General features: G+C 38.3%; 1 protein-coding gene across 2 annotated transcripts in view; it reads right to left on the bottom strand.

Annotated features, from left to right (window-relative positions):
* Positions 1 to 279: 279 nt before the first annotated feature.
* Positions 280 to 27,055, bottom strand: part of LOC148822851 (zinc finger protein 407-like) — a 228,811-nt gene continuing 202,035 nt past the window's right edge. For both annotated transcript variants that reach the window (XM_088929564.1, XM_088929565.1), the window contains exon 9: positions 280 to 2,336. In XM_088929564.1, the coding sequence (XP_088785690.1) occupies positions 1,021 to 2,336 (1,316 nt within the window). In that variant the 3' untranslated portion in view covers positions 280 to 1,020. The remainder of the gene's footprint in view (positions 2,337 to 27,055) is intronic.

The raw sequence follows: 27,055 nt of genomic DNA, 5'->3' as shown, positions 1-27,055 counted from the left end.
TGGAAATGTCTTAGTAGATTTGACAAGGGTTGTCCCTTACATACCTGTACACAGATAAATGTGCCAAAAGAAATTTTAGATTAATTTTACAGTGCATTAGTAAGGGTACATATCAATGATAACTAAATAATTAAATGAAATGTAGAAGCTATAAAACACTCAATGATTGTAGAAACAATAAGAATGCAGGTCTTATACTGAAAAATTGCCTGTTGTACGGAGCAAGTTTTAACACACTGATTTTTATCATTTTGACAAAAATCAAAACCAAACCACATATTTATGCCACACCAGTCCTTTATTAATTTTGTTTGATGAAAAAGTTTTACACCTTCAGATATGTTTCTCCTCTCAACAGCAAGTAACACTACAACATCTCATCTCATCCAGGTTGGAAGTCACTGTACTCTTTTTTCTCATTTCTCTGTTGTGTATAAACTAATAAACTAAGCACATATTCTACTGACGTCTTCATGAAATACAAACAAAACAGCTTGCAAGAATGGAGTTCAAGCTAAATAGTGTCAGCTGCTATTAAAAAATAACAAAGAATACTATTATACTTTCCCTTATACAGAGCACTGCAAGTAAATTATATGCTAAAAATAAATTTTCCTGCCACTTTCTGTGTTAAGAATCAAAATACCAATCTATCGGTGTCTGCACAGAATTTAAAATGCCAAAGTTGTGCTGAATGTGATTGATTTGGGCTACATCCTTATGTCATTTTATGACATGTACACTATCATATTTGGTTAATTCCTTAGTGTCTGGTTTTTATTCTGACAACTAAAGGTATTTCCCTGTGTAATCTGATTTTTAAAGTTCTGTTAAAGCACAGAAATTGATATTATCCTGAGAATTGATCACACAGATTTAAAAAAGAATATACATTATCAAGAGTATTTCCAACACAGTACCAAAAGAAACTTCATTTCAAAAAGAAAAAAAATGCTAGCTCATAGCTTAACAACATAACTGGAATCTCCATCTGCATACTGACTGTGACTCTAGACATGTCTACTGCTCCTGCATCACTGCATTCTCACACTCTTCAACAACCTGTTCTTGAGAGGTGTGGTCTGAGTACACCACCATTCCTGCCAGCTGCTCGCTCACCATTGCAGAAGGCACCACATTGGCATCCACCCCTTCAGTGCCCACCATGGCACATTCTTCCCCATGGTACACAGCTGATTGCGAAGGGCTTTTGTCTGGTGTGTCCTGGGAATATACTGTCCCCTCCACCTGCAGAGTGGAATCATCTAATTCTGTGACAATGTAATGTGTGTTTTCTCCGGAAAAATTCTGGCTGGAGTTCTGGACCATTGCATGCGCTATTCCCTCTGTGACAATGATTTGGGAGATCTCTCCATCTGAGCTGACTAGGTCCATGTGCTGACTGGGCATGCTGATCACATGACCGTCTTCTTGCATGATGATCTGAGATCCTTCCCTGGCCACCATGTGAACAGCTCCCTCGTTGTTGACGATGACCTGCGTCAAGCCCTCCTTCATCAGCTGGCCGGCAGTAGCCATGTCGCACACTGCAAACTGCAGGACCTCTTGCACTACCTCTTTAAACGCTGACCCCTGAGGAGCGGGCACTGAAGACGACTGCACAACCTGGGTGACGACCTCCATGGGCTGTGCTCCCTCCTGTACCTCGTGGAAAACCTGCATCTCCTCTGTGGAAGGCTCGTCGGACATCTCAGTAGTTACAATCTCGCTCTCGCAGGGCTCCCCACTAGATTCGTCTTCTACTGCCTTGGCCAGGCCCTGCTGCTGTTGCTGCTCTTTCACAGTCCCCAGCTCCGTGACAGCACACAGCAAAGCATCCAGAGCAGAGGAGGTCTCTGTGGTGTGGACTGTTGCCTCCTGTCCTGCCATCAGCTCCTCACAGGAAGCCTCTTCCATTGGAGACTCTACCACCACCACTTGGGTTGTTCCTTCTGGTATCTCTATTTGCCCAGGAATCATGCTGCTCATATGAGCGCTGCTACCGCTTGTGGCAATGACCTGGCCATCTTCTGTGATGTGGACCACCTCAGTGACCTGTCCTCCCATGGCCAGGGTCTGGAGTGTGGCTGCAGCAGATTCCTCCATGGAGGCATCGATGGCGTACTCCCCCCCATAGCCCTCTGGGAAACCTTGGATGATGATGACCTGCTGGACAGCTTCAGCCTGGGCTGCCAGCGGCTTTCTGGAGCTTCTCACCACCCTCTCCTTCGCATGAGAAGAGTCGTCTGAGGCCCCCGCAGTGAACGCAGAGTCTGTCTCCACAAAGGAAGCTCCCTGGCCTTTCAGACGGCATTCAAAGGACTTGGAAACAATTCCTAAAAGAGAAAAGAAAAAATGAACAGGAAATGAGTATATATTATATTTTGTGCATTATATATAGGGAACACAGCAAGTGTATGAGTGTTACTAAAAACGGAACAGTCTAAAATATCAATGGCAGCACTCAGAGAAAGGGTCATTACTGCACCACAAAATGCTTCCCAAGAGACAAAAACTGACCAAGTACAAAAGTTTCTGCAGGAAGACATCAAAATCAAGAATGTTTTATTAGAAAGATGGACAAGAATAGGTCAAGACTGAAGTCAGAGGAAGAGTGCTGCAGAAGAAGTGGATTATTAAAGGGTGATGATACTTATATCTGTGTAACATATTTTAATGCAGAAAGCTTAAACATGATATACCGTACATGTATGCATGTTTGAGTTTAGTCTACTGTATATTATTATAAAAACTCAAAAATGCTAAAAAACCTACATATTATAGTAGCAGTCACATTTTACTTGCACTGTGACCATTTTGCCTTGACCAGTCAAAACTTAAACCTACAGGACCAATCCAAAGAAAAGCATGGAGAGCAATTCTGTCCTGCAGCCCAACCTCTGTCTCAAGTCTTTGCTGTCAGATGTGGGCTGCAGTGCTACCTATCTGCTCTTCCTCCACTTTGGGAATAATGAAAGAGAAAGATATTGAATTTACAGTGATCTCCAGTATTTCTCACATGTATTTTTGGATAGGGTTCCAAGTTAGCGTGCCGTGCTGGGAGAAGTGTTGTCCCCTGGGATATGGTTATATCCAGGCAATCTCATTATGCCACCTAACCTGGTTGGAATCCAGAGGCAGCTTAAGCCAGTTTTAAGGCTGGTGGAGTGTTCCGCCTAGATAAACAGTGCTGGTATTGAGACGTGGACGAGCACCTTAACATAATCCCGGGCTGGAACCGTCACGGTCACACGCCACAAGAACAGGACTGCAGATAACAGCTTCTTTCCCCCCTTCTGTCCTGTTCTTCCTTGCCTTCTTTTTTGATTCAGAAATTTAATAACTTCAAGTGCTGTCAGAGGGGCTTTGAAAAATGGCTCCTATAAAACGTAACGGCCTCAATCAGGCTGTTGAGATTCACCCACTGATGATTCCTCCATTCCTGCCTTAATGAATTAATGTTGAAATATGTGGAAGTTCAGGAGTCATTAGAACTAATGTGAATTGGTGATTTACTAGAAATATTTTTTTCTCGTATTCACAGGGAGACTGCTGCTACTGACTGACATATGCAAATGTTTAACCCTATTAGTGGTGGGGCTAGCCACTGCCTGTTGCATCAACATTCAGTGTCAATAAATCCTATCGGATTTAAATGCCATTTGCCATTTTATTGTGTAGGCATGTGTAGATTTATAATCACTATAATATATTTAAAAGTGTGTAGATCTCTAAAAGTATCCCAATCATCTAAAGACATATTTCTTACAGGATTTGATTAATGACTGTTAAAAACACCCAGTTATTCAACAGTAACATAAAATCTGCATGTAACAAATTAAAAAAGTAATTGTGGCATTTGTGACACATACAGTGAGTATAGAAAGTCACCACCCCTTTGAAAATGTTCACCTTTTGTTGCCCTAAAGACCAAAAAGAAGACAAATAAAATCAGACCTTTTCCAGTTGTATTTACAAATTGTACCTTGCAACATCCAAGTGAAAATAGAAAGCAAAGTTTCTGAAAAAAAAGTAGAAAAACTGGGTGGAATAAGAGAACACCCCCCTGAGTTAATACTTGGTGGAAGCACATTTTGGTTGAATTACAGCCTTGAGTCGGTTTCGATACATCTCTACCAACTTTGCACACCTAGAGGAAGGAATATTTGCCCTTTCCTCCTTACAGAATTGTTAAAGGTCAGTCAAACTGCGTGGTGACCGTTGATGGACTGCCCTCTTCAAGTAATTCCAAAGCTTTTCGATGGGATTTAGGTTGTGCCTTTAGGTCCACTCAAGGACATTCAACTTCCTGTCCTTCAGCCACTGTATGGTTGCTTTGGGTCATTGTCATATTGAAAGGTGAACCATCTTCCCATTTTCAACTTCCTGGCTGAGGAGTGCAGGTTTTCTTCATGAATTTACCTGTATTTTGCACCATCGATCTTCCATTCTATCCTGACAAGTGCCCCAGTCCCAGCTGAGAAACACCCCCACAGCAGGATGCTGCCACCACCATGCTTTACTGTAGGAATGGTGTTCTTTGGATGGTAAGATGTATTGGGTTTTCGCCAGATGTACTGTTTTGCATTCCGGCCAAAAAGTTCGATTTTAGTCTCATCTGGCCACAGCATCTTTAAGGCGTTTTTTAGCAAAACATAAACAAGACTTGACGTGGCTTTTTCCTTGCCACCCTCCCGTACAGGCCAGATTTGTGGAGCGCTTGTGATATTGTTGTCACATGCACACAATGACCAGTCTTTGCCATAAAGGCCTGTAGCTCATTCAAAGTTGCCATCGGCCTCTTGGCAGCCTCTCTGATCAGTCTCCTTCTTGCTCGGTCATCAAGCTTGGAGGGACAGCCTGATCTAGGCAAGGTCTGGGTGGTGCCATACGCCTTCCACTTCTTAATTATGGTCTTGACTGTGCTCCATGGGATACTTAAAGCGTTTGAAATCTTTTTATACCCATCTCCTGACTTGTGCCTTTCCACAACTTTATCTCGATGTTCTTTTGAAAGCAACTTTCCGCCCATAGTGGATTCTTTGCTTTGAAATGCACTTCCAAGCAGTGGAATCCTCTAGAAACAGCTGCTTTTCTGAACTAATCAAAATCACCACAATTGATCACAGGTGGGAGCTAGTTAGTTTGTTTTGTGATCTGTAAGGTGATTGGTTATACCTGAGCAAGTTTACAAATGCAATTGTAAGGGGGTAATTCACATATCCAAATAAGGTATTTTACTGTTGTAATATTAATTAATTTTCAGAATGTTTTCGAATTTTATTTTCGCTTTGCTAATATGGGTTACTGTGTGTAAATAAAAATGGAACAAGCCTAATTTAATTTGTTTTTATTTTCAGAGTTTCATACAACAAAAGGTACTTGTTCTTTTAATTTGTTTTTGAATGTTGGCAACTATACAGTAAGTGAAGTGTCATATCTGCTTTTATATATCTGATAGTTTGTACCTGGACGTTTGTGCATCAGCTAGAGTTTTTGATTCATTGAAACTTCCTTTTCCATTTTTAAAATGAGTGACAAATAATTTTTGCATAGGTTTTAAACAAGAACTACAGTATGATAACAACAACAAAAGTTTTCACTTTCTAACACAACTTAAAAGCTAAAGAAACTGGACTTAGGGCCTTTTTCAGCCAAAAATATTTACTCAGCTGTAGTGTGTGAGTTTTTTAATTAACTGATTTCATGATGGATTCCTATATTTCGATTTAATGTACAATAAACTAACACACTGAACCAACGCTCTCTGAAAGACAGGAACTATTACTTTGTAAAACACATTTTATTGGCAGACCAGCAGAACCAACAGACCAGCAAAACTTTAAGAGACCAAAGGATTTTGCAATAAATTTTCCTAACAATAGGGAATTTTCTGTGAAAGTGAACACAGACATAATTGCACACAGGGAACACAATTAAACTGGGAAACGAGAATGAAGGTAAAGTAAGAATAGCACAAATTATGACAGATAATAGTAAATTAACACTTCAATTTTTGTCAAAAAAGTAATTATTTCTTTAGCAGCGCTCCAAATGAAGTGGGGGAGGATTTAAAAAAAGTCACAGACCTCAGATAGTGCTAATTGATGCCTGCAATGCATACCTTCGGATCCAATGTTTCACAGGTGTCGGAAAGATGTAAATGACACCAAAAACGGCAAAAAAATCTGATAACACTTTCAAGTTCTGATTCTTCACATCAAACTCTTAGAGTGTGGCTCTGAATGAAGTTTACACAAAAAAGCAAAAGTGTCAATGGATCTCACTGACTGGCTGAGAACTGAGGATACCACCTAAGTTAATACATGCTCTGGGACCTACTCACACCCAGGTCTTAAAATCAAAGGTATAGCACAAACATTAAAAATACCGGTTTAAAAAGTCCAGAAAAGGTTATGGTACTGGCCTGGTACTGTTGTGTAAACCTTCTGCATGATCAAGTTCACCACTCAGCTCTCCCATACAATGGATACAACAGGCTGATGTTGTACAAAGTGCAACCAAAAAGTAATGTACTGTATAAATTCCTATTTATATGCTTAGCAGCATAAATGCATTGTCAAAAGCATCAATTGGCTTGCTTTAATTAACTTCTTAACATGTTTGCTCTGCTGAAGACAACAAGGGTGTTCTTTTTTGCAACTTAAAAAAGGGGACAATTTAAGAAAAATGCATTACGCCAGATGAAGAGGGATTATGTGTAAAAAAAAGATTGCTAGTTAAGAAGCAATCATACATACTGTAAGCATTTCAACTTTTTACATAACTAAGAACTGAATGACACTATGACAGAAATATAGTGCTACTCTGTAATTCTGACTCATCAGCATCACCACAATAACAGTAATCTAATGGAGAGGGAGAGATGCAATAGTATTAATCCAGTTCTGATCAGAGTACTGGATAGATTTTAGAGTTTCTTTAATTTCTATTTGCTTTGCCTCCCCTATAAAACAATGACAGGCACAGGCCTCTACAGCCCACCCTCTTAAACACATCTTTGCAGAAAACCGGTAATTCACCAGCTTTAAAAATTTACTATAAACCAGCAAAGAGAGAACTTTCCCCCATAATGACATCCATAAACCAGCCAAACGGCACTTTTACTATCGCCCTGAATACAGGGTTTTCTGGGCTCTCCACAGTCTAAAAGGTTTGATCACAGCGCATAATACTCTATCGGGTTTATAGAACAATCAATGTTCCATAAAATGATGCATTTATCCAATACTTGGCTTTCCGATTACTCGTGTATGAAGCTGTAGGATGAGGGCTCCAAGCTACTTTGCAGTACTTGCAGTGTGGAACTTATCTAAGACTACTTCAACAACTTCATCTTCCTGGTGTCAAGCAATTTGTTTTAAAGCCCAGCGCTGACTCAGAAAAAAAAAAAGAGAAAAAAATCCTGTAATAAAAATTCATGGAATCTGTTGGAGAATGAAAACTGATGGCGCTAGAAAGGTCACACTGCATCTGTGCTAAGGAGGTCAGGGGTCGCTTACAGTTCTAAAGCAGACAGTATATTTTCATGCATCATGTAGCAGATAAAGATTTTCTGAAGAGGCTTGTCTGCAGAAGAGGCATTAAATGTGTTTAGAATTGTCCTATGTGTTAATCTCCAGCTTCGTGTCATCTCTATTTGGTAGTTTGTGTGTGATCTGCTTGATGCATAGAGCTGCCGATTAAAAGTGTGAACAATTCCACCATGCTCTCAGACGCATGCAAAAATGATTTCTGACTCCCTTTTTAAAATATGTAATGGGATAGGATGTTAATAGAAATGTCAGGATTGTTTTTTAAGAGTCCTAAGTAAGCGTAAAGTGATTAGTCTTTCACAAATTCCTGAAATCGCTGACAGAAGCCAACACATCCTTGAGATCTTTGTTTCCAAGAATTCAGCTCCCAGCGTAAATTTATCACAGAGGAACAAGCACAAAGAGATGTAAAAACATCTGTGCAGATTTTGAGGTCCTTCAAGTAAATCAATTAATACAATTCAACTACTTTCCCATTTGTTTTTTTTCAGAATATAAAAGAATCACATGGTGCCTTTCATATAATAGCACAGTTTTCAAAAGTTCATTAATGGTAAAACTAGTGCTCATCAACAAATCAATATGCAAAACTAACTTTGACATTTTCCCAATAATAATAAAGATATTCCATAATTATATAATCATACTAATGGAATTATGATTAATGAAACGAATGGTGTTGTATGAAGTAGTGTTTACATAGTATCAGAAATGCTTCTTGCAACTTGAAACAATAACAAACCTTTGTATGAAATGGAGGGTTTCAATTCATACAAAAGAGGTTTTATGATAGGATGGTACATTATTTTATGAATTACTATGGGATTAACTACTAATTAGTAATTAGTAGATAAAAAAGTTTAAAAAATAAATCCCACATAAAGGTATGCTACTGACAGTGTGATAATAAATGAATGATAATTACCTATGTTTCATTTTAAGTTAAAAGTTATCTAAATTGTGAAATCAAGAAAATTTTAAATGCTTTGCCCTTTTATTATTTAAAACATATTTTAAATATCAAAAGGGAAGATTCTCATAGCACAACAAGACTTCATGTTGTATTCTGTATGTGGTTTAAAGGTAGCAAACTGAGTACACTGTGGATTCAGAGCTTCAGCACCGACACCCTGTGTTACTTGCCTCTCCAGTACAATAAATCAGTGCATTAACTGATCTCTGATCACTTATCTAATTTTGTTTGTTTTTCTTAAGTGAATGTACAATGATCAAACAATGTGACCACTTCATCTATGTTCCTGATTTCTGAGAAACACTACAATCTGCAACGACATTGCACTGTGTATTCTGTGTATTAATTAACATAATGCACTCTTTTTCTCTAAACTGAACTGAAATTGAAAAATTAAATCCTCATGCCTTTTCTTTCCTTAGCACAAATTAAATGACAACGGAGGGCTCTTACATCTGAGAAATTCCCCTCGGCAACTGAACAAGAGTCTGCCCCTTTGGCTTTATGATGTGTGGACAGTTCAACTCAGCTGCTCAACACACCTGGTTATAATCTAAAGAAACTAACTGTGAAGGACTGCGGGGGAGAGTGACCCTTGATTCCATTATTAGTATTGCTCCATTAGGATGAGGTGTCATTAAATCACTATAACACAATCACCAGTCATGGCAAACTGGCAAAACAGCCCAGTTAATAGTATGTGTAGCTGGACTAAAATACAGTTACTGTTTTACTTGTCATCAGCTGTGCATTCAATGGTCGAACATCTGCTTTCAACCAAAGGAGAGCAGCTGGACCTTCAGCACAATGTGATTTGCCACAAACACTGGAACGAATCCTGTGCTAAGCTCTGATCATAACTGTCTGCTGTCTGCCACTCATGGGGGTGCCCATGGTGCCCAAGCCATCCTGAAGAGAAAGATGTGCCTATCGACACCCGGGCCCACACAGACAGCCTCAACAGACAGCTGAGGAAATTCAGCTTGTAAACTGGAAATTGAGCAATTCCCAAAAACACAACTTGCAAGAGCTGACAGAACAGCACTTCAGCGAAGATGAGAGACTGAAACCAACTAACAAACTAACAGGTCTTGTACTGGGTGGGGCAGCACTTGGTGTGAAAGATTCTCACATGTGTAAAGCAAAATAAACATTTATTAATGGGACTTCTCATTATTGGACTGACATGTTTAAGAGCTTCCCAAACAATTACTATTTTGTAATGTTGTTTTTTTTCATGTCAGCATTGGCATTGTGTTAAAGTGACATACAGTATTGGGTTTTCAAGATATAATAAATGGGAAAGAACCATTGTCTATTTGCAGGTTTAATTCCCCTAATATTTAAGGCACACTTGCACATAATGCAGACGATAGGCTGCAAACTGACACCAGTAAATGAAATGAACACCAATATATATCCATCTTCAAAGTGTCGTTATAATAGGCCTGGCATTCCTCACTCCTGCTAAAGAAAAAAACAACAACTCAGGGAAGTATTAGCACAGTTCATGGTACATCAGCTTACTCAGACATCTAGCGTATGTCATCACAGGCATGTTTTTAAAAGACTTCTGGCTTACTGAAAACCAATGACATTCAGAAATTTCTTATCTGTCATGCGTGTCTTTTGTTGTGCACAGTGTACCACAGAAAATGCTCCCAGCGCTATCTGCACGCTTTAAAGAAACATGCTGTGCTTTATGGAATATAACTTATTAGCTATTGTATTATTTGTGTTTCTTGCATCAGGGTAATGTTGCATAGCTTTTGTAGTATTAGAAAACTAAGTAAAAGAACCAAAGGGTAAAAAGACTATAGTGAAATAAAAACTATCATGTACTTTAGATTTATTTAAAATAATCTATAAAGTAAATATATATGTACACATAATGTTAATAATGTACAAATTATTCACAGACTAACTATCAATTACTCTGCTAGAGGAGTATTTCTCATTTGCATTCTCTTATATACATTCATACTGTATCAGCACATACATATACAGTATATAGTGCTAACTGATTGCATAATTTTGATTTTGTGTATTGATAGGTATTTAACAACAAAAATAATAATAACTTGTGCAGAAAAGTAATGTTGTGAGATGGGCTCGAGCTCAGCAGTCCAGTGTGAAAGTTGTAAAACTCGGAGAAGGGCAGAACTTGCATTCATAGAAGATGGAGAGAAAGGTTGGAAATCATCGTAAGACAAAAAATAATCTGCTGTAAAAAAAAACTGTGAAAATGAAGTAACCTAAGACCTATTCTCATTCAGGTAAGCGCAATGATAAGCACATACAAATAAACTCAGATATCTCATAACACTGTACATGTAGATCAGAACGAAATTAACTACATCAGCAAACAAGGATGTTGCACGTATGTAATATTTTTTTTTAACTTTGACCCTAAATCCAAGTCTATGATTGTACGTTCTACACTGTGAGCAAAGTAAATGACATGATAAACTCATCAAAATAACTCAATAAGATTCAAAAAACACATTATAATTGGCTACTCGGAAGGCAAGTGTTGAGCCACTTTAACAAGTCTTAAAGCTTCTCGAAAGCAATGAACTACCACTGAACCTCAAGTTTGATCTAATCAGCTAATTTTACAGTATGTCCAGGGTGGACTATAGTGGACTGCATCTGTAGAAAGCAGTGCTTTCACAGCACATAAACTGCGAGATTCGGGAAACTTAAGTCAAGTTTATTTCTTCAATTCCACTGGCACTGCAGGGTTTCCTTGCCATGATTTGCACTGTTTGGATTCAGTATCTTAAACAGATGTTTACATCAATCAAGCACGTTAATTGGAAGAGACAAAGAAAAAGTAAAAGTATTTTTTTCATATAAATTCATGCATGCCACACATAGGAAACCCTTTGAGACATGGGACAAAACCAGTTGGTATTGTATAGTGGTTACAAAGTCAAACTATTTTAAATTACAGAATAAAAAAATATTTGATCTCTTTTTACATGAAGCCAATGAATTGCTAATAAAACACCTGACGCTTTAAACTTGACATTTCAGAACTTTTGGAAGAATGATTCTGGGTGAAAAAACTTTGAAATGTGTCAATGTGACAAGTAGGCAGATTGACACAGGTTTCTTTTCAACATTACAAAGCAAGACTGCACAAAATAATAATAAATAAATAAGAAAGACAAAGAACCAGCCCCTATTCTATGCTGGGGACTACCAATGGCTGACAAACATTCTCACAACTCTGAGCATAAAGCAATAAATGATTAGGGCCTCCTCTTCTCCCAGCAGTGCACAGCAGAGCACATCTGTATAGGGAGCAGTGGCTCTTTTGCCTTCTAATCATGAACGAAAAAAACAAAACAAATTTAAGTGCTGTTAAGTAAAAATAGCTCAATAGCAGGAAGCACAACAGCAACAATTTTGTTTTGTAAACAACTCTGTTGTCAATGGTTTAACAGATCTCATGTCTTTTCTGAGATACAGCTGAAATTACATGTGACCAGAGCTTTTCAAGAGAAATTCCTGGAGAAACGACACCATACAAAATCAGCATTATACAAAGGTGGTACGGGTCTTATTATCAGTATAGCTGAATAAATGTGGTTGTTTAATGTATTGTTGTCCAACTAAAATAATCTGTAGAAATGTGCTGTGGGTTACTCTCACATCCTCCTGTGATTTATTAACCAAACTGTGCTATTGTTTACTGTTAATTGCTATTAAATTATACTGGAGGTCTGCAAGAGATGACATTTCAGTTCAAGAGGATTTACTGCTCGGACTGCGTGGCCCTGTGCGATTTCAAACAGAATTACCTCTGATGAATTTGAATGCAAATTTGCCACCATTAAAGAAACAAAAACCCAGCAGAAACAGGTATGTTCATCATAAGCTTGCATAGCATTAGTCTCATGTGTTCACCAAAACAATACAAATTGACACCAGAACAATGAATTCATTAGAGGGGTTACATTATCAGGGTTTAAGGATTCTGTTTTGAAATATCAAAGGGGATGCGTGTGGCAGTGGTGGAGCTCTTGTCTGTTCGTGGACTGTGGATTCCTGTTTTTAATCTGATGCTCATTAAAATGTAATGCTTATTAAACGGCACAGGACAATGGGCTGAGTGACTGAAAGGAGAAAGGCTGGCAGGCGCCACAATGTCCAGGTAATACACGAGCAGGATTCTCCCTTTTCTTTAAAACCAAAAAACCAAAAAGGTCAAAATATACGTGCAAGGATGGAGGGAAATCTTTTTTTATAAATAATGGTCTCGTTTATCAGTTTTATACTAATTACCTCCAGTAATGTGAATAATCTATTATTTTGGAGAAAGTGGGGGGGCGGTCACTATATTACATACATTATATATGTATGCTAGTATTTTATTATAACCCTGAATATCCAGAACACACACAGTTGAATGTCTGTAATTAAAAAAAAATGTATACCTGTTTCTTTAATTAGTAACCATGTTGCACGTTTGCCCTCATCTAAGGCTGGCAAAGATTTTAAACAACATAGTCTCAAACACTCTCTTTTACCTGTTCAGCTGTTACCAAACAGTGCACAGCTCACTAAAGGTGTGATTCCACACACAGATGTGATTAATCAAATGATTGTGCCAAATTCCTTGGTGTTTAGACATAAGGCACAAGATAGGTAAACTTTTGGTCTCTATATCCAAAACACTTAGATCCCCATAAGAATAAATGAAAATTTAAGCACCTATGTTTTGAATATGTAACCCTTTATTTTTTCATTGTTTTAAAAAGAAATATGAGCACATCATCTTATCATTTATATTAGTTCCATTATTACTATTAAAGTAACAATATAAGGAATATAATAAAACAAAGTGTGCATAATAAGTCTGTAATGGTATTGAGGGCTTCTGTGGCATGATAAATAATGGTACCAAAGCCTGAGTCATTTATCCGTGTCACAGGAGCCTGAGATGATTACAAGGCTTTCAGTTCATAGTTTGGCAGAGCTTGTTTGTAATAATTGGTTGTAGTTTCTCACAGCAGCTTGCACAAGCTAGAACTTTGCTTATCAGAGTCAGATCCACCGTCCTCAACCACTTTTTCTGATTGAGCAGTATCTGTTGTCAATAACATAAGAGTGAACTCCAAGAGTTCAGATGGAACTTATATAAATTTACAGACTCTTGCTGGTGCTAACTGTTTAACCACTTGTGCTGCACCTCCTCCTACTAATTGCACCATTAGTTATTGGAAAACAATACTACAGTATATCTAATACCGAGACACAAGTGTCTTCAGATGAGTTAACTACTGTACACTCAGCTTTTCCTATTCACACTTAACGAATCATTTTCAAGTTGTGAAGTTAATATAACATCTTGAACACAATACTTTGTATTTTCTATTTACTTGAGATGTCACTGGAAACCATTACATGGAACCCAATGCCTTTCATTAAAGTACTTTTTCTGTTTTTATTAAACTATAAGAGGTTGTTTGCACATTGCAGCGAGCTGCTGGCCAATAAAGAAATAATTATAGTGAGAGAATCATGTAAGCGGTGCCCCCTTTCATTAGGACTGGCAGTGAACTCGGCTAAGAGACCTCAATGTAAAGATGCAATTATTGATCAGCTCGATCAATTGCATCCCTGGTGAATATGCTTTAAGTGCTGGGATCACTCTTGTAAAGCTGCATCAAGAGAGCTGTCACACTGCACTTACAATCAATTAAAGAAATTAGCCCCTTAACCCTGATATGCTTGGAATGTGTGTATCAGCTGCTCCGCCTCTGGACACAGATCCAGTGTATCAGGAGCTCTGCCTCTGGACTCTGGACACAGATCCAGTGTATCAGGAGCTCTGCCTCTGGACTCTGGAAACAGATCCAGTGTATCAGGAGCTCTGCCTCTGGATTCTGGAAACAGATCCAGTGTATCAGGAGCTCTGCCTCTGGACTCTGGACACAGATCCGGTGTATCAGGAGCTCGGCCTCTGGACTCTGGACACAGATCCAGTGTATCAGGAGCTCTGCCTCTGGACTCTGGACACAGATCCAGTGTATCAGGAGCTCTGCCTCTGGACTCTGGAAACAGATTCAGTGTATCAGGAGCTCGGCCTTTGGACTCTGAACACAGATCCAGTGTATCAGGAGCTCCGCCTCTGGACTCTGGACACAGATCCAGTGTATCAGGAGCTCCGCCTCTGGACACAGATCCAGTGTATCAGGAGCTCTGCCTCTGGACTCTGGACACAGATCCAGTGTATCAGGAGCTCTGCCTCTGGACTCTGGACACAGATCCAGTGTATCAGAAGCTCTGCCTCTGGACTCTGGACACAGATCCAGTGTATCAGGAGCTCTGCCTCTGGACTCTGGACACAGATCCAGTGTATCAAGAGCTCTGCCTCTGGACTCTGGACACAGACCCATATACTATATAACACAATAAAATCATTAGGTAAAATTTTGCAGATAACAACTATGAGCTGCTGAAATTAAAATGCACATGTCAGACACTGTATTTGCACTAATCTTAAAACATTACACATATATTCAAACAATACATTAAAACCATCAACAGCAAGCGCAATACTTACAGATATAGACAGTAATGGAATAGATATCTCAGTATTCACGTTCTCCAGCAAAAAAAACTTCCTTAATTTAAATTCTCACATTTTGCACATATCCTTGTGCTGGCAAAATAGTTTTGGTCTTGGTATTGCATTTTTTAAGAGCTCCAATTAAAGACGTTAGCTCAAGAACTTTTTCCCCATTAAATCAGAGAATACTAACATGTAATGCAGGTCTGCTAAATGTGAACTACTATAGTCTTTGAGAGAAGCCCGTCTTTTCAAACAGCACCAGGCACCAATGTACAGCAACAAGCCCCATAGGTTGTGAGTGTTAATTCTTCTGTTCTCTCCAACTTCAGCTTAGTGTTGTCTTGGCCTTTCAAAATAGCATGATACATTTAGCTTTCAGCATGCTGTGAATTTGATATAATATTTCCTTGCATTAAATATTAATTAGCTTGATTACAGGGAGTGAATGTGGGCTTTAAATCAGACAGGAAAAGAGCTTGTGGTTTGGCACCCTTGATGTCATGGTCTGGGTCAAGGGAAGAACTTAAACCTAAAGTCTACTGGCTGCTTGCTCCTTAAATGGCTCTTTGAGGAAAGTAAAAGGCGTTAGTCTTTACAGGACTGCAGGTGACACTGCTAAGCAGATAACACAGTAGTGTGTCCACTGAGGGCAGTTCAGCCAAGTCCTGAGGGCACTTCACAGAGCTCAATCCCAGATCTGCATGGAGTTGGTCACTGAGCCACAACAGGACAACAATTTGGTATCAAACACCCACAGAGAGCTGTTTGTGTCAAAGACAAAATATATTTTAATTTTACCGGGTTCACTTTCTGCTGATATAAATGGACTAAATCATCTCAAGGACATTTTGGTGACAAAAATGACCAATTAAATAAAATTGAGTTTCCACACAAAAAAATGTGTGCCCAAGGACACACTCCACATAATGAACACCAGACCATAATAGTCTTTCTAAAGCAATTATAATAACTAGGTTTTCAGCAGAAGAAAAGATACAATAATATGACCATGCTATTTAGAGGGAGAATTACAGGATACGTCAGGAAGAGGGGTAGATTTAGTTGTTAAACTGTGGGAGAGGCACAGCTTAATAGATGTCTGTAATATAGTATTTACTGTACAATCAGCATTTTTAAAGCTAATGACTTATGCCATAGTCTGTGCTCGAACATGTTTAGATTCAGTTGAAACACATTGTCCCTCCCGGAAAGGCACAATTTCACAGGTTAAGCACTGGCTTCGGTGCACAGGGCTAACCGAGGAAGATTTGAAAAAAATGGTCACTGAAAACTTGTCATTTTATGAGGTACAGGTAATGTAACAGGTACATGGAAGAAATATTGCAAAATTGCTTTTTTTTGCAATGGTGTAAAATTTTGCTCATAAAACACTAACAAGTAAAAAGATTTTTCATTCTAAATTTTTACAAACGCTTCTCAGTAGTGTTTGTGCCAATTCATAATGTTGAACTAATCTAAAAAAGATGTACAAAATAAGTATATATATACTGTATACATTAATACAGTACATGCTGTGTAGCTAAGGCTATCAAGGAAAACTTACAATCTAAAAAACTGAATTTTCCATTAGAAATAAGCACTTATAATGTTGTAAGCCTGAAAATCACAGCTACTTGTTTACTGTACTTGAACAACTGTTCTTGTTATTGTTGAAAACAAAGTAGAGAACAATGTTTTGCCTTAAAAAGATTAAGACACTTCTTTACCTTACCAGACCAAGGCAACGAGGCAGCTATGTACAGTCTGCAATGTCTAGCCTTATAGAATTAATCCATCCATTTTCTATATTCTTCTTCCAATTCAGGGCTGCATTAGCAAGCAACAGGCAAAAGGCAAGGTACGTCCCTGGATGGGACGCCAGTAACAGGCATCTTCACAAAATCCATGCAGCTAGTTCTCCAAGTCAGGAATTGAATCTATCACCAAGCAATGCAAGGCAGCAAAGCTGAGCACTGCACCATCATGCTGCTAGCCTTACACGATCAACATGGTTATATACTGCTATACTGATACTCATATATGTGATACATACTGTACTATATACCTGTGTCAGTATAGTGTCACAGTATAGGGATTATCGGGTACACAATTCTTGTATATTGTGTCAATATAGTGTACAATGTGAGAGGCAGAGGGATTCTGAGGTGCTGCTCTAAATGGGGTTATGGAAAATGCTACACTATGTGAGGCAGAGAGACTCAGAAGTGCTTTTCTGAAATGGGTTTATACAGTATGTTGTGCAGTGTATAAGACAGAGGGACTAAGAAGTGCAGAAGGGTGGCTTTAAATGGGGTTATATATTGTGCAGTGTGTGAGGCAGAGGGAACCAGAAGTTCTGATCTGATTCTCCACACCTCGAAGACACTGTGTTCAAGCTGCCAATCAATGCTGCCTTCACTGGTGGCTCTATAATACTGGCTCATCAACACGAATGATGAGAGACGTCCCACCACTCTCCAAGTCTTCCAATGAAGCCACGCTGTAATTACTGCACTAATTACTAGGCTTGAATAACTAAATGAAGTAATCAGCCTTTGGGAGACGAGGACATAAAAGCTATGATTGAGAAAACACTGGGTATTGACCTTATCAGAGAAAGCTGACATATTGAAGCAGCCTTTCAAATAAAACGGCTAAAAAGACTTTAATTACTACAAGTTAAACAGGAAATGTTAACAACTAAAAGAAAACCAAACTGCTGATTGTGTATATTTGCCTCTTATTTCATATACAGTACATATTTTGCGCACTTTATATTTATCTTTGAGCATGTAAGTTATATATACTGTACTGTATATAATGTACATTATTTCTGAAACCAGAGGAAAATAAATTATCTACCCCATTATTAATTAGTTCTGTTTGAATTCACTTTGAATATTACAACATTTTATCACACATTTATCGTACCTTCTGTGTTATAGCACCTTACTTCACAATCTTAAAAGTTACGGAACCGATCAATATTTTATAAGATGTGAATCTGCTGTTAGACGAGAAAAAGTGAAAAGCACCACCTGAAACCTCCAGCCAACGTGGCTTTAATGCGTTTGCAACATTTTAACCAAGCTGACCAAGGCTATCGTGCAGCTTGAGTATCACAAAGTTGCTGCAAAAAAGAAATACGAGGAGGTAACAAAAAGAAGAAAAGAAACATGAGAAGAGGAAAATCTGGAAGAAGGAAACCTTTGAATGATTTCTCTGTGAGCTGTTGTGACAGTGGCCACTATGCAGGTGGCTGACGTGTGCTTGTTGAAGATATTTCATTCATCACTGCAGTGGTTTCTCAGTCTGAATCCAGCTGAAGATTCAAACTGAGCCGAGGAGGGGTCTGTATCTTTAGCAAAATAACTATTCAAGCACAAGCTTTATTTTACAATATATTGCATTTAAAAGAAAATTGCTGCTATATGTTTACTGTAAGAATCAAGTACTGAACATGTCAAGCAAGGGATCATAGAACAGGAAGAAGATTTAGCTTTCTGAAGATTGTACCTTACCTCAATGACACAGCATGGGGATATGAGAGACATGTTTTATTCAGGGCAAACTAGAATGTGGCTAGCTGTTAGCACATACAATACAAGACCATTGCATTTCCACAGACACCAAGGAAGGGAGATATAGTAGTGGAATTTAGCTTGAGATTTACAATCTTTTAAAACCCTACAGAAGTGTCTTGATTTCCTCGATTACTAGTCTGTTCTAGAGGGATCTGTCCAAGATGCTGCCCTGCCGTGTTCAGTGCTACGCACAGATCAGCAGCCTTGCACGGCTCTCTCTGATTTCCGCTGACTCAGCATCACTCTGTTGAATGGACTAGCCATGCAGCTTATCAGTGCACAAACACTTGCATGTTATTCACAATCAGGAATACAAATGTATCAAAGCGTGCATTGGAATGAAGGTATCGCAGTGTTAGATGTCATTGGAGTGTGCTTTTTTATTACAGAACTGATTTCACTCAAGAGTGCAGGACCAGGCCCGTTCACATTTAGAGGGTGTGGGATTATCTTCTTTAAGACTCAATTAAATAATTAAAAAACTGTTTTTTTTTCTGGAAGGGGGAAAATTTACAAAGAAACTTTCATGATTATCACCAATTATTATGTTATATATTGCAAAGTGTTAAACTCCACAGTATGCCTGTATTAGATGAGTTGCTTACTAGTTAAGACAATATGTATTTTTTTATTTGCACTATCATCTTAAATGTTAGAAATGGCAGTTTAATCTTTTCTAAAAGAATTCACTCATCCTAAAAGCTTAAAACATTGACAAGTACACTTCTGTACACTATTACAAGGCAAAGCTAAATTAATATGGTTATTATTACCTGTGTACATCGGTATAATAACAGAGAAGTTTGAAAAATAAAATGGTGAGTAATTTTTAATTATCCAAAGTAGGCTAGTAATTAATCTTTAATGTAAAAGAACAGAATAAAATAACAGAATACACTATATAAAATGACTTTATGGGTTTCATAACACAGGTTTTCACTTTCTTTCTGGCACTGCAGCTTTGGAGACATTCTTTTTGTGCTAATGGTTAATTAGTTTCCACAAATAATAAATATTCCTATTACTGATGCACAGACTTGTCCCAGACTCAACCTACTGTAATACTCTGAATCTGCATGGGAACACCTGCACTGCAGTCACCATGGGAAAAGAGTTTACACATAATTAGAAAATATACTTATTGTCACTAACGGTAATCGGTTCACAAAAGTCATCAACAAAGAGCCTGTAATCAAATGAACAGCAACAAGAAAAAATGTGCATAGCAAATTAAGAGATACCTTCTGTGATTGCAAGAAGGATTTAAAGTTTTTTTTTCTACCCTGTGTTGTATACATTTTACTTCATAACCACAAAACAACAACAACAACAACAACATTAATACTAATAATGAATCATTTACAAAAGACAACATGCTAATGAAGGGGTGAACTAAGGCAGGTGATTTTTGCTGAATCTTGCTAACCTGGACCTATCCTTGATATCTTTTCTAAAGGACAGAGTACAAGGAGTTTCAGTAACTTCAGCAAATTAGTAACTAAAGGATCTGCTCGAGGATCTTCAGGAACTAGTAAATAAAGGAGCTGCACAAGGATCTTCAGAAATTAGTAAATAAAGGAGCTGTACAAGGATCTTCAGGAACTAGTTACTGAAGGACCTGCTCAAGAATCTTCAGGAACTAGTTACTGAAGGACCTGCTCGAGGATCTTCAGGAACTAGTTACTGAAGGACCTGCTCGAGGATCTTCAGGAACTAGTTACTGAAGGACCTGCTCGAGGATCTTTAGGGACTAGTAAATAAAGAAGCTGCACAAGGATCTTCAGGAATTAGTAAATAAAGCAGCTGCACAAGGATCTTCAGGAACTAGTTACTGAAGGATCCGTTCAAGGATCTTCAGGAACTAGTAAATAAAGGAGCTGCACAAGGATCTTCAGAAATTAGTAAATAAAGGAGCTGTACAAGGATCTTCAGAAATTAGTAAATAAAGGAGCTGTACAAGGATCTTCAGAAATTAGTAAATAAAGAAGCTGCACAAGGATCTTCAGGAATTAGTAAATAAAGCAGCTGTACAAGGATCTTCAGGAACTAGTTACTGAAGGACCTGCTCGAGGATCTTCAGGAACTAGTAAATAAAGGAGCTGCACAAGGATCTTCAGGAACTAGTTACTGAAGGACCTGCTCAAGGATCTTCAGGAACTAGTTACTGAAGGACCTGCTCGAGGATCTTCAGGAACTAGTTACTGAAGGACCTGCTCGAGGATCTTCAGGGACTAGTAAATAAAGAAGCTGCACAAGGATCTTCAGGAATTAGTAAATAAAGCAGCTGCACAAGGATCTTCAGGAACTAGTTACTGAAGGACCTGCTCAAGGATCTTCAGGAACTAGTTACTGAAGGACCTGCTCAAGGATCTTCAGGAACTAGTAAATAAAGGAGCTGCACAAGGATCTTCAGGAACTAGTTACTGAAGGACCTGCTCAAGGATCTTCAGGAACTAGTTACTGAAGGACCTGCTCAAGGATCTTCAGGAACTAGTTACTGAAGGACCTGCTCAAGGATCTTCAGGAACTAGTAAATAAAGGAGCTGCACAAGGATCTTCAGGAACTAGTTACTGAAGGACCTGCTCAAGGATCTTCAGGAACTAGTTACTGAAGGACCTGCTCAAGGATCTTCAGGAACTAGTAAATAAAGGAGCTGCTCAAGGATCTTCAGGAACTAGAAACTGAAGGAGCTGCACAACGATCTTCAGGAATTACTTCAGTTGCTGCCTTCAGGTGCTTGTGCACAAGCCTCAGTGAAGGAGCTGCACAACAGCTTTAGTAAAGATTAAGTAAAAGTGCGTCACAAAGGGCTTCAGTCAATAGCTCAGTGTAATACATGGTACTCAGTGGCAGAAACGTAAACTGGGAAACTCCTGGTAAATAAACATAATTACTAACCATAAGTATACCTATACCCCAAGTCTCTTTGAATTGCTTAAATATTCTAGCACATGTTCCATCAATATAATCTACAAACTCTAATGTTTCCTTACTGTCACTTGTCACATTGCTGTGCCTGGTCTAGTAAAGTATCTTGAAAGAACAGTTTTTTTTCTAACTTCTATGAATTCTATGTATAAATTCTATGCAATTACTGTAGATCACACACAAGGATCTTTGAAAACAGAGGAACTATCCTTCTGCATGAATGTTATAGTTGCAAAAGCTACAAATTCCTTCCGTTTGTTTTATTACCAGGAGATGTCAAGAGAAGATGAACATTACAGCAAAAAACTGCGACCATTAATAATTGCCTTGGCTTCCAGTGTTTACAGGATGGGCATGGTTCCATAAATAACTGGATCTCTTTCTGGGAAGAGACTGACAACTTTGCAAAAAGATATGCTTGACATAAATAGATCAAGAACAGCTAGGTTAGCTAGACTGTTTTAAAAGTTGGAGAAGTAGTTGTTTGGTTTTGCTCGTACTATTTTTTTTAGTATTTTTCTCCTCTTTGATTACAGGAAGAACTGTGACCTTATCAGAAGTTATCATGGTCCCCTGCAGAGGTGTGATGCCCATTTAGGTTGAAACAGGGGTTACTACCATGAAAGCCTGGTTAGGCCCTTAACTCCCAGACTGCTTTGACAAACAAGAGAATACAGCAAGCATAGACCTGTCTTTGCTATGCAGCTCCAGTAAGCACTATGCTGTCCAAATCCACAGCTATTCTGAACAGCATATATCAATACACAGTGGTTTAAGATCTGGGATACAGTATACTGTAGGTACACATGACATGTAGTCCAGGTAGCATTAGCTGCAACAGCACAGTCTCATGATAATATCTCAATATGTTCACATTAAATTGTGATTAATTATATGTGTTTAAATTAATGTATTTGTCAAGCCGAGGATTGGGTGGACAACATATACTGCATAGGAATTTTTCATAAATGCTTCTAGCTATTCAAATATATTGCTTATTCTTTCATTTCTGTTTTTTTCTTTGTAGTCTTTAAGTACTAGCAACTTGTTTTTGCTGTTGCAAAATAAAAAAAACAACTTGTGCAAAATCCCAAGCTTGGCACAAGCCAAAGTGAAGTGTGTCAGTGTCTGACAGCAAAACAAGTATCTCTTCAGCTGTAACTATGCACAATACAGAAATATTAAATATCCACTCAAATCACAAATCAACTGTGAAACTTCCACACACTGGAAAATAGGAACGCCTACAGAAGCTGAACACAAACTGCTAATTTCCATCTGAGTAAAACTTGAGTCACAGATGTCTACAGGAGGTAATCGTTTATTTTCTTATTAAATTAACACAGTAATGTTAAATCACAAGTAATGTTTAATCACAAGTTTACATTTTAAAGGTTACTTTGCAGGGGTTGAGTGGGGGTGAGCCTGAAGTAACCTTATGTGTTTAAGAGGCAAATCCCTCTCTACCACTAGCTTCCATTCTCTGGATTAATAAATGGAGCCATCACAGAAATGTAAAGGAATGACTTGCTCTCTTACATTTACAAACCCCTCTATCAAATCCCGTGAGGTGTAGCTTTGATTACTTCAGTAATTAGCAATGTCAGATTGTTATATGGGTTTACCGGTCAGATTTGGGTTTGAAGTTAATTAGTCTTCCCTCTCTATGATTTGTTGATTAATTAGGGATATTTAGTTGGGAAAAGAGACGTTAATTATTAATCAAAATTAAATTATCTGGTGCAATTAACCAAAAATTTTTAATTTCTTAGTCAGTGTTTACAGTCATATATAAAGTGATACTGCAGAATTCAGAAGGATAATTACACATAGAATTCACGGATTAAAATATCTCAAGAAAATTAGGAATTTGTATCACATCAAATTGCAATAAATAGACACCCGCTCACATTTAAAAGCATTGCCTAACACTATGAGACAGACAGGTGGACATGCAGGGACAGCAATCTCATGCCACAAAGGTACATTCAGCTTCTCCAAAGGTATAAGCAGAAATTTAAAGTTTTCACTTTTAATATATAGCTGTTAAGTTGTCAACACATCTCAGTGAAGTGAAAATTTAATTGTCATTGTTTTAAGATTTTGTTTTTTCACATATAATGGAAATTTTAAACGACGAACCTGTGGTTAGTATGCACTTAGTACATGAATATTTTGTGTTTCAAAGAAAAGCTGTCAGGATACCTCTTGTTAAACTAGTGGAGAAAATCTCAAAAAGCACAATAAAAAAGTAGACCCTTAATTACTCAACTAGTAATTAGCCTGATTTTTCAATTCTGTCTGAATTAAAAAATAAGAACAAATGGAACTGAAGGGTAAATTGAGATGTGAAGATAAAAACATGAAACCTTGTTTTGTAATTAAAAACTCTTCTTCAATCGTGAAACAGAAGTGGGGCAAAATTTAATAAGTTTAAATAAAATTACACAATCAAACAACTTAAGCCTATGGTACAACTAATTTTTACTATTCAAAATTTTCAAAACATGAATATACACCTGCTTACAAAAAATTGTGTCATACTTTAAAATGGATTCTGACCTTTATATAAAAAATATATGTGTTTTTTGCTGCTGTTGCTGTTTTCTCAACTCATTTTTCACTATGAGCTGGAAAAATTCAAATGCTCCTCGCATGAGTTGTAAAGAATAGGAAAGTAGTCAGAAACTACATGCACAGGTGACATTTTTTCAGTCTCCTTACATTATAACACATTAATTAAAAAAGAAGCAAACATTCTATTACACTTCTATTTTGTCCTAATCTGTAGAAATGGAATGACCTTATCTTGTTCTATGTTATTGTGCCTGTATTATTATTTTTATTATTCAGGCTTTCCACCAACAACAAATTATGGACCTAATGGCAGCTTTTCAACAAAAAAGAGAGTCAGTTTGACCCAATGTCAATCCAGGTGCTGGATTCCCTGTTTGGGAAGGGCTCGCAATTTTGACTTAAACCTGGCCTTAAGCAGAAATCAACTCCATACTCATCCTACTGTGTACCTTACAGAAAACAAGGGGGAGTTTCAAGTCTTGGTTTGACTAGATGTTCTTTTCATCAAGTGCCCCAGACCGCTAACCTCACTGGCTGTCTAGGGCTTACAGGGCTCGGAGTGTCAAGACAAAATCCCACCATATAATCCTTCTCTTCTCCAGGTCCTCAAGAGCCTTAGTGTATCCCCCTGCTTTCAGCTTCCAGACTGTTCCCATATTCCACACTTCTGTTTCCTTCCCAGAGGCAAAAAAAGGGATTCTGCAAAACTGCTAGAGAAAAAGCGTAACAGGGTGGTCTGCAGCTGGCTCAGCTCTGCTGTAAATCAGAGACAAGAACAGCAAACCCAGCACTACAATAGGCCTGTGAGACTTGTGGTATGGCAGACAGAGATGATTAACGTTTAGCTGTGTCTCTAGGTAAGTAAAAGCAAGGCAAATCCTGTCCCACTCTGAGCATGAAGGGTTAAAACTGAGATGAATAATCAAGCACATCAATGTCCCAGAACTCACCTTGCTAATACACACTTGAACACAGATCTGTTTATATTACCTCTAGATCATTCTGACAATATTTATTCTCTATTTACCGAAATGAGGCAATATGATGATATTTATCACTCAGAATGGCTAAATATAGAATTTTCTGAACACTCTCAGCACTGTAGTGGGAGGTTTTGCTCTAATCTACATCTTTACGCTGACAAGCAGGAGAATTCCTAATGAATGCCTCTTTTCATCTGGATGTCTGTGTGTATTTGACAGTATAAATATTTAGCAATATTGGAGTCAGCTTGTGATTTTACCCAGATGGACTGATTGATGCCTTGGCCTTGATGCTGCCAAAGAAGATCCTGAAGACTTGTATAAGCAATTCCCTTCTTACTTCCTAAGCAGCAATTAGGTGGCTGCAGGCAGTGGCCCAGCATAGCAGAAATTCTTTTGGTATCAGCTGACATATCAGAATAATACATCAAACTGACCACTCAAACTGTCAGCGCTTTGTCTCTGTTTACTGTTTGTCCTGAGATGTACAGTTCCTTAAAAGTACGTCTTTCTTTTTGGCGAATACCAGCCAGTATACATAGAGCTCGGAACTCTGTACTGTGCCTTCATGTAGTGGGTTAATATCACCAGCTTATCCTCCCCTTTGTTTTAAACACTGCATGCCTAGGCATTAATACTTTGGACTGCAAAGGAAAGTTTGTTGAGAACTGTCAATTTGTCACATTTGAGAATATTTACTTTCAACAGATCCCAGTTCCTCACATACAGTACAGTACATGCTCTATGGGGGTTGCAGAAAGTGGAGCTGCTGTTGCTGGCTACCCGCAGAGCAGGCTGAGCACAGACAGACCTGCTGCTATCTTTCTTACTCCTCACCAACTGGGGACCCCCTCTGCTGGGATGAGCTGGTAGTTCAGCCTGGACATGTCATGGGCTCCAGTTTAGGCCTCTTTGAAGCTAAATGCATGCTTTACTTTTCCGATTACCTTAATCTTTAGGTCTGTTTTTGGAAGCATTACAAAGTTCTGTGACATCAGACATTTTTTGGTCTGATGACAGTAATTCCAGACACAGGAAATAAAAGTCTGGAAGGCACGCAGTGCCTTTTGAAAGGTGGTGTTGGAAGTTATACAGTACTTCTGTTCGTGCCCATAGCCCACCAAAGTGCAGCAACCACTTCCTTTCAACCTCTCTTGCTCCTCAGCTCAGGACATACTGCATGAGCCAGCAGAGCCCCTTACAGAGGGCCAAGGAAACAGGCTCCTCAGCAGTAACAACAACCTAAACTAAGCACAAAGCTGCATTCTCATCCTGGATACCCCCTACTGCAAGACATGTCAGAAAACACACAGTAACACTGCATAGTTGATTTAAATACATTTTATGGCCTACAAGATTTAAAAAACCCTGCCAGAATTAGAAAATTTGATATTTGTTATGTTTTAGGTAGCATGCAGGATGTCTCAGAGGCCACAGGGCCTGTACCACTGGTCTAGAGCAACATGTACTTGCCTCTGAAATTATATTCAAAAACACGTTAAAGCAATGTGTTTCTCTTTAACATATGAGGTTTTAAATGAAGAATTCACACTTCTAGAACAGAAGAATTTCATCCCTTTCAATCCATTTCACTCCACATTCTTGTGTCGACTGTGTTATCAGGAGCGTGACAAGATCTGAGCAATAATCTAATTTATCACAATCACAATCATCTGTGAAGGCTACGGTTAATTTGCCTAGAAAAATGCAACTGGGGATGCCATTCCTTGAGAGAAGGTAAATTCAAACACACAGGTAAAGCAGAATTCTGTTCTGTGCTAAACTAGAATGGGAACATATAGTAATTATTATATATTACAGAACCTAGCAGAATCACACAAACTGTAAACTCTAAGCATGAACCTCT

The sequence above is a fragment of the Atractosteus spatula genome, chromosome 12, assembly GCF_055471065.1.
Source record: "Atractosteus spatula isolate fAtrSpa1 chromosome 12, fAtrSpa1.hap1, whole genome shotgun sequence".
NCBI classification, from domain to species: Eukaryota; Metazoa; Chordata; class Actinopteri; order Semionotiformes; family Lepisosteidae; genus Atractosteus; species Atractosteus spatula.
This window is presented reverse-complemented; position numbering and strand designations above follow the sequence as displayed.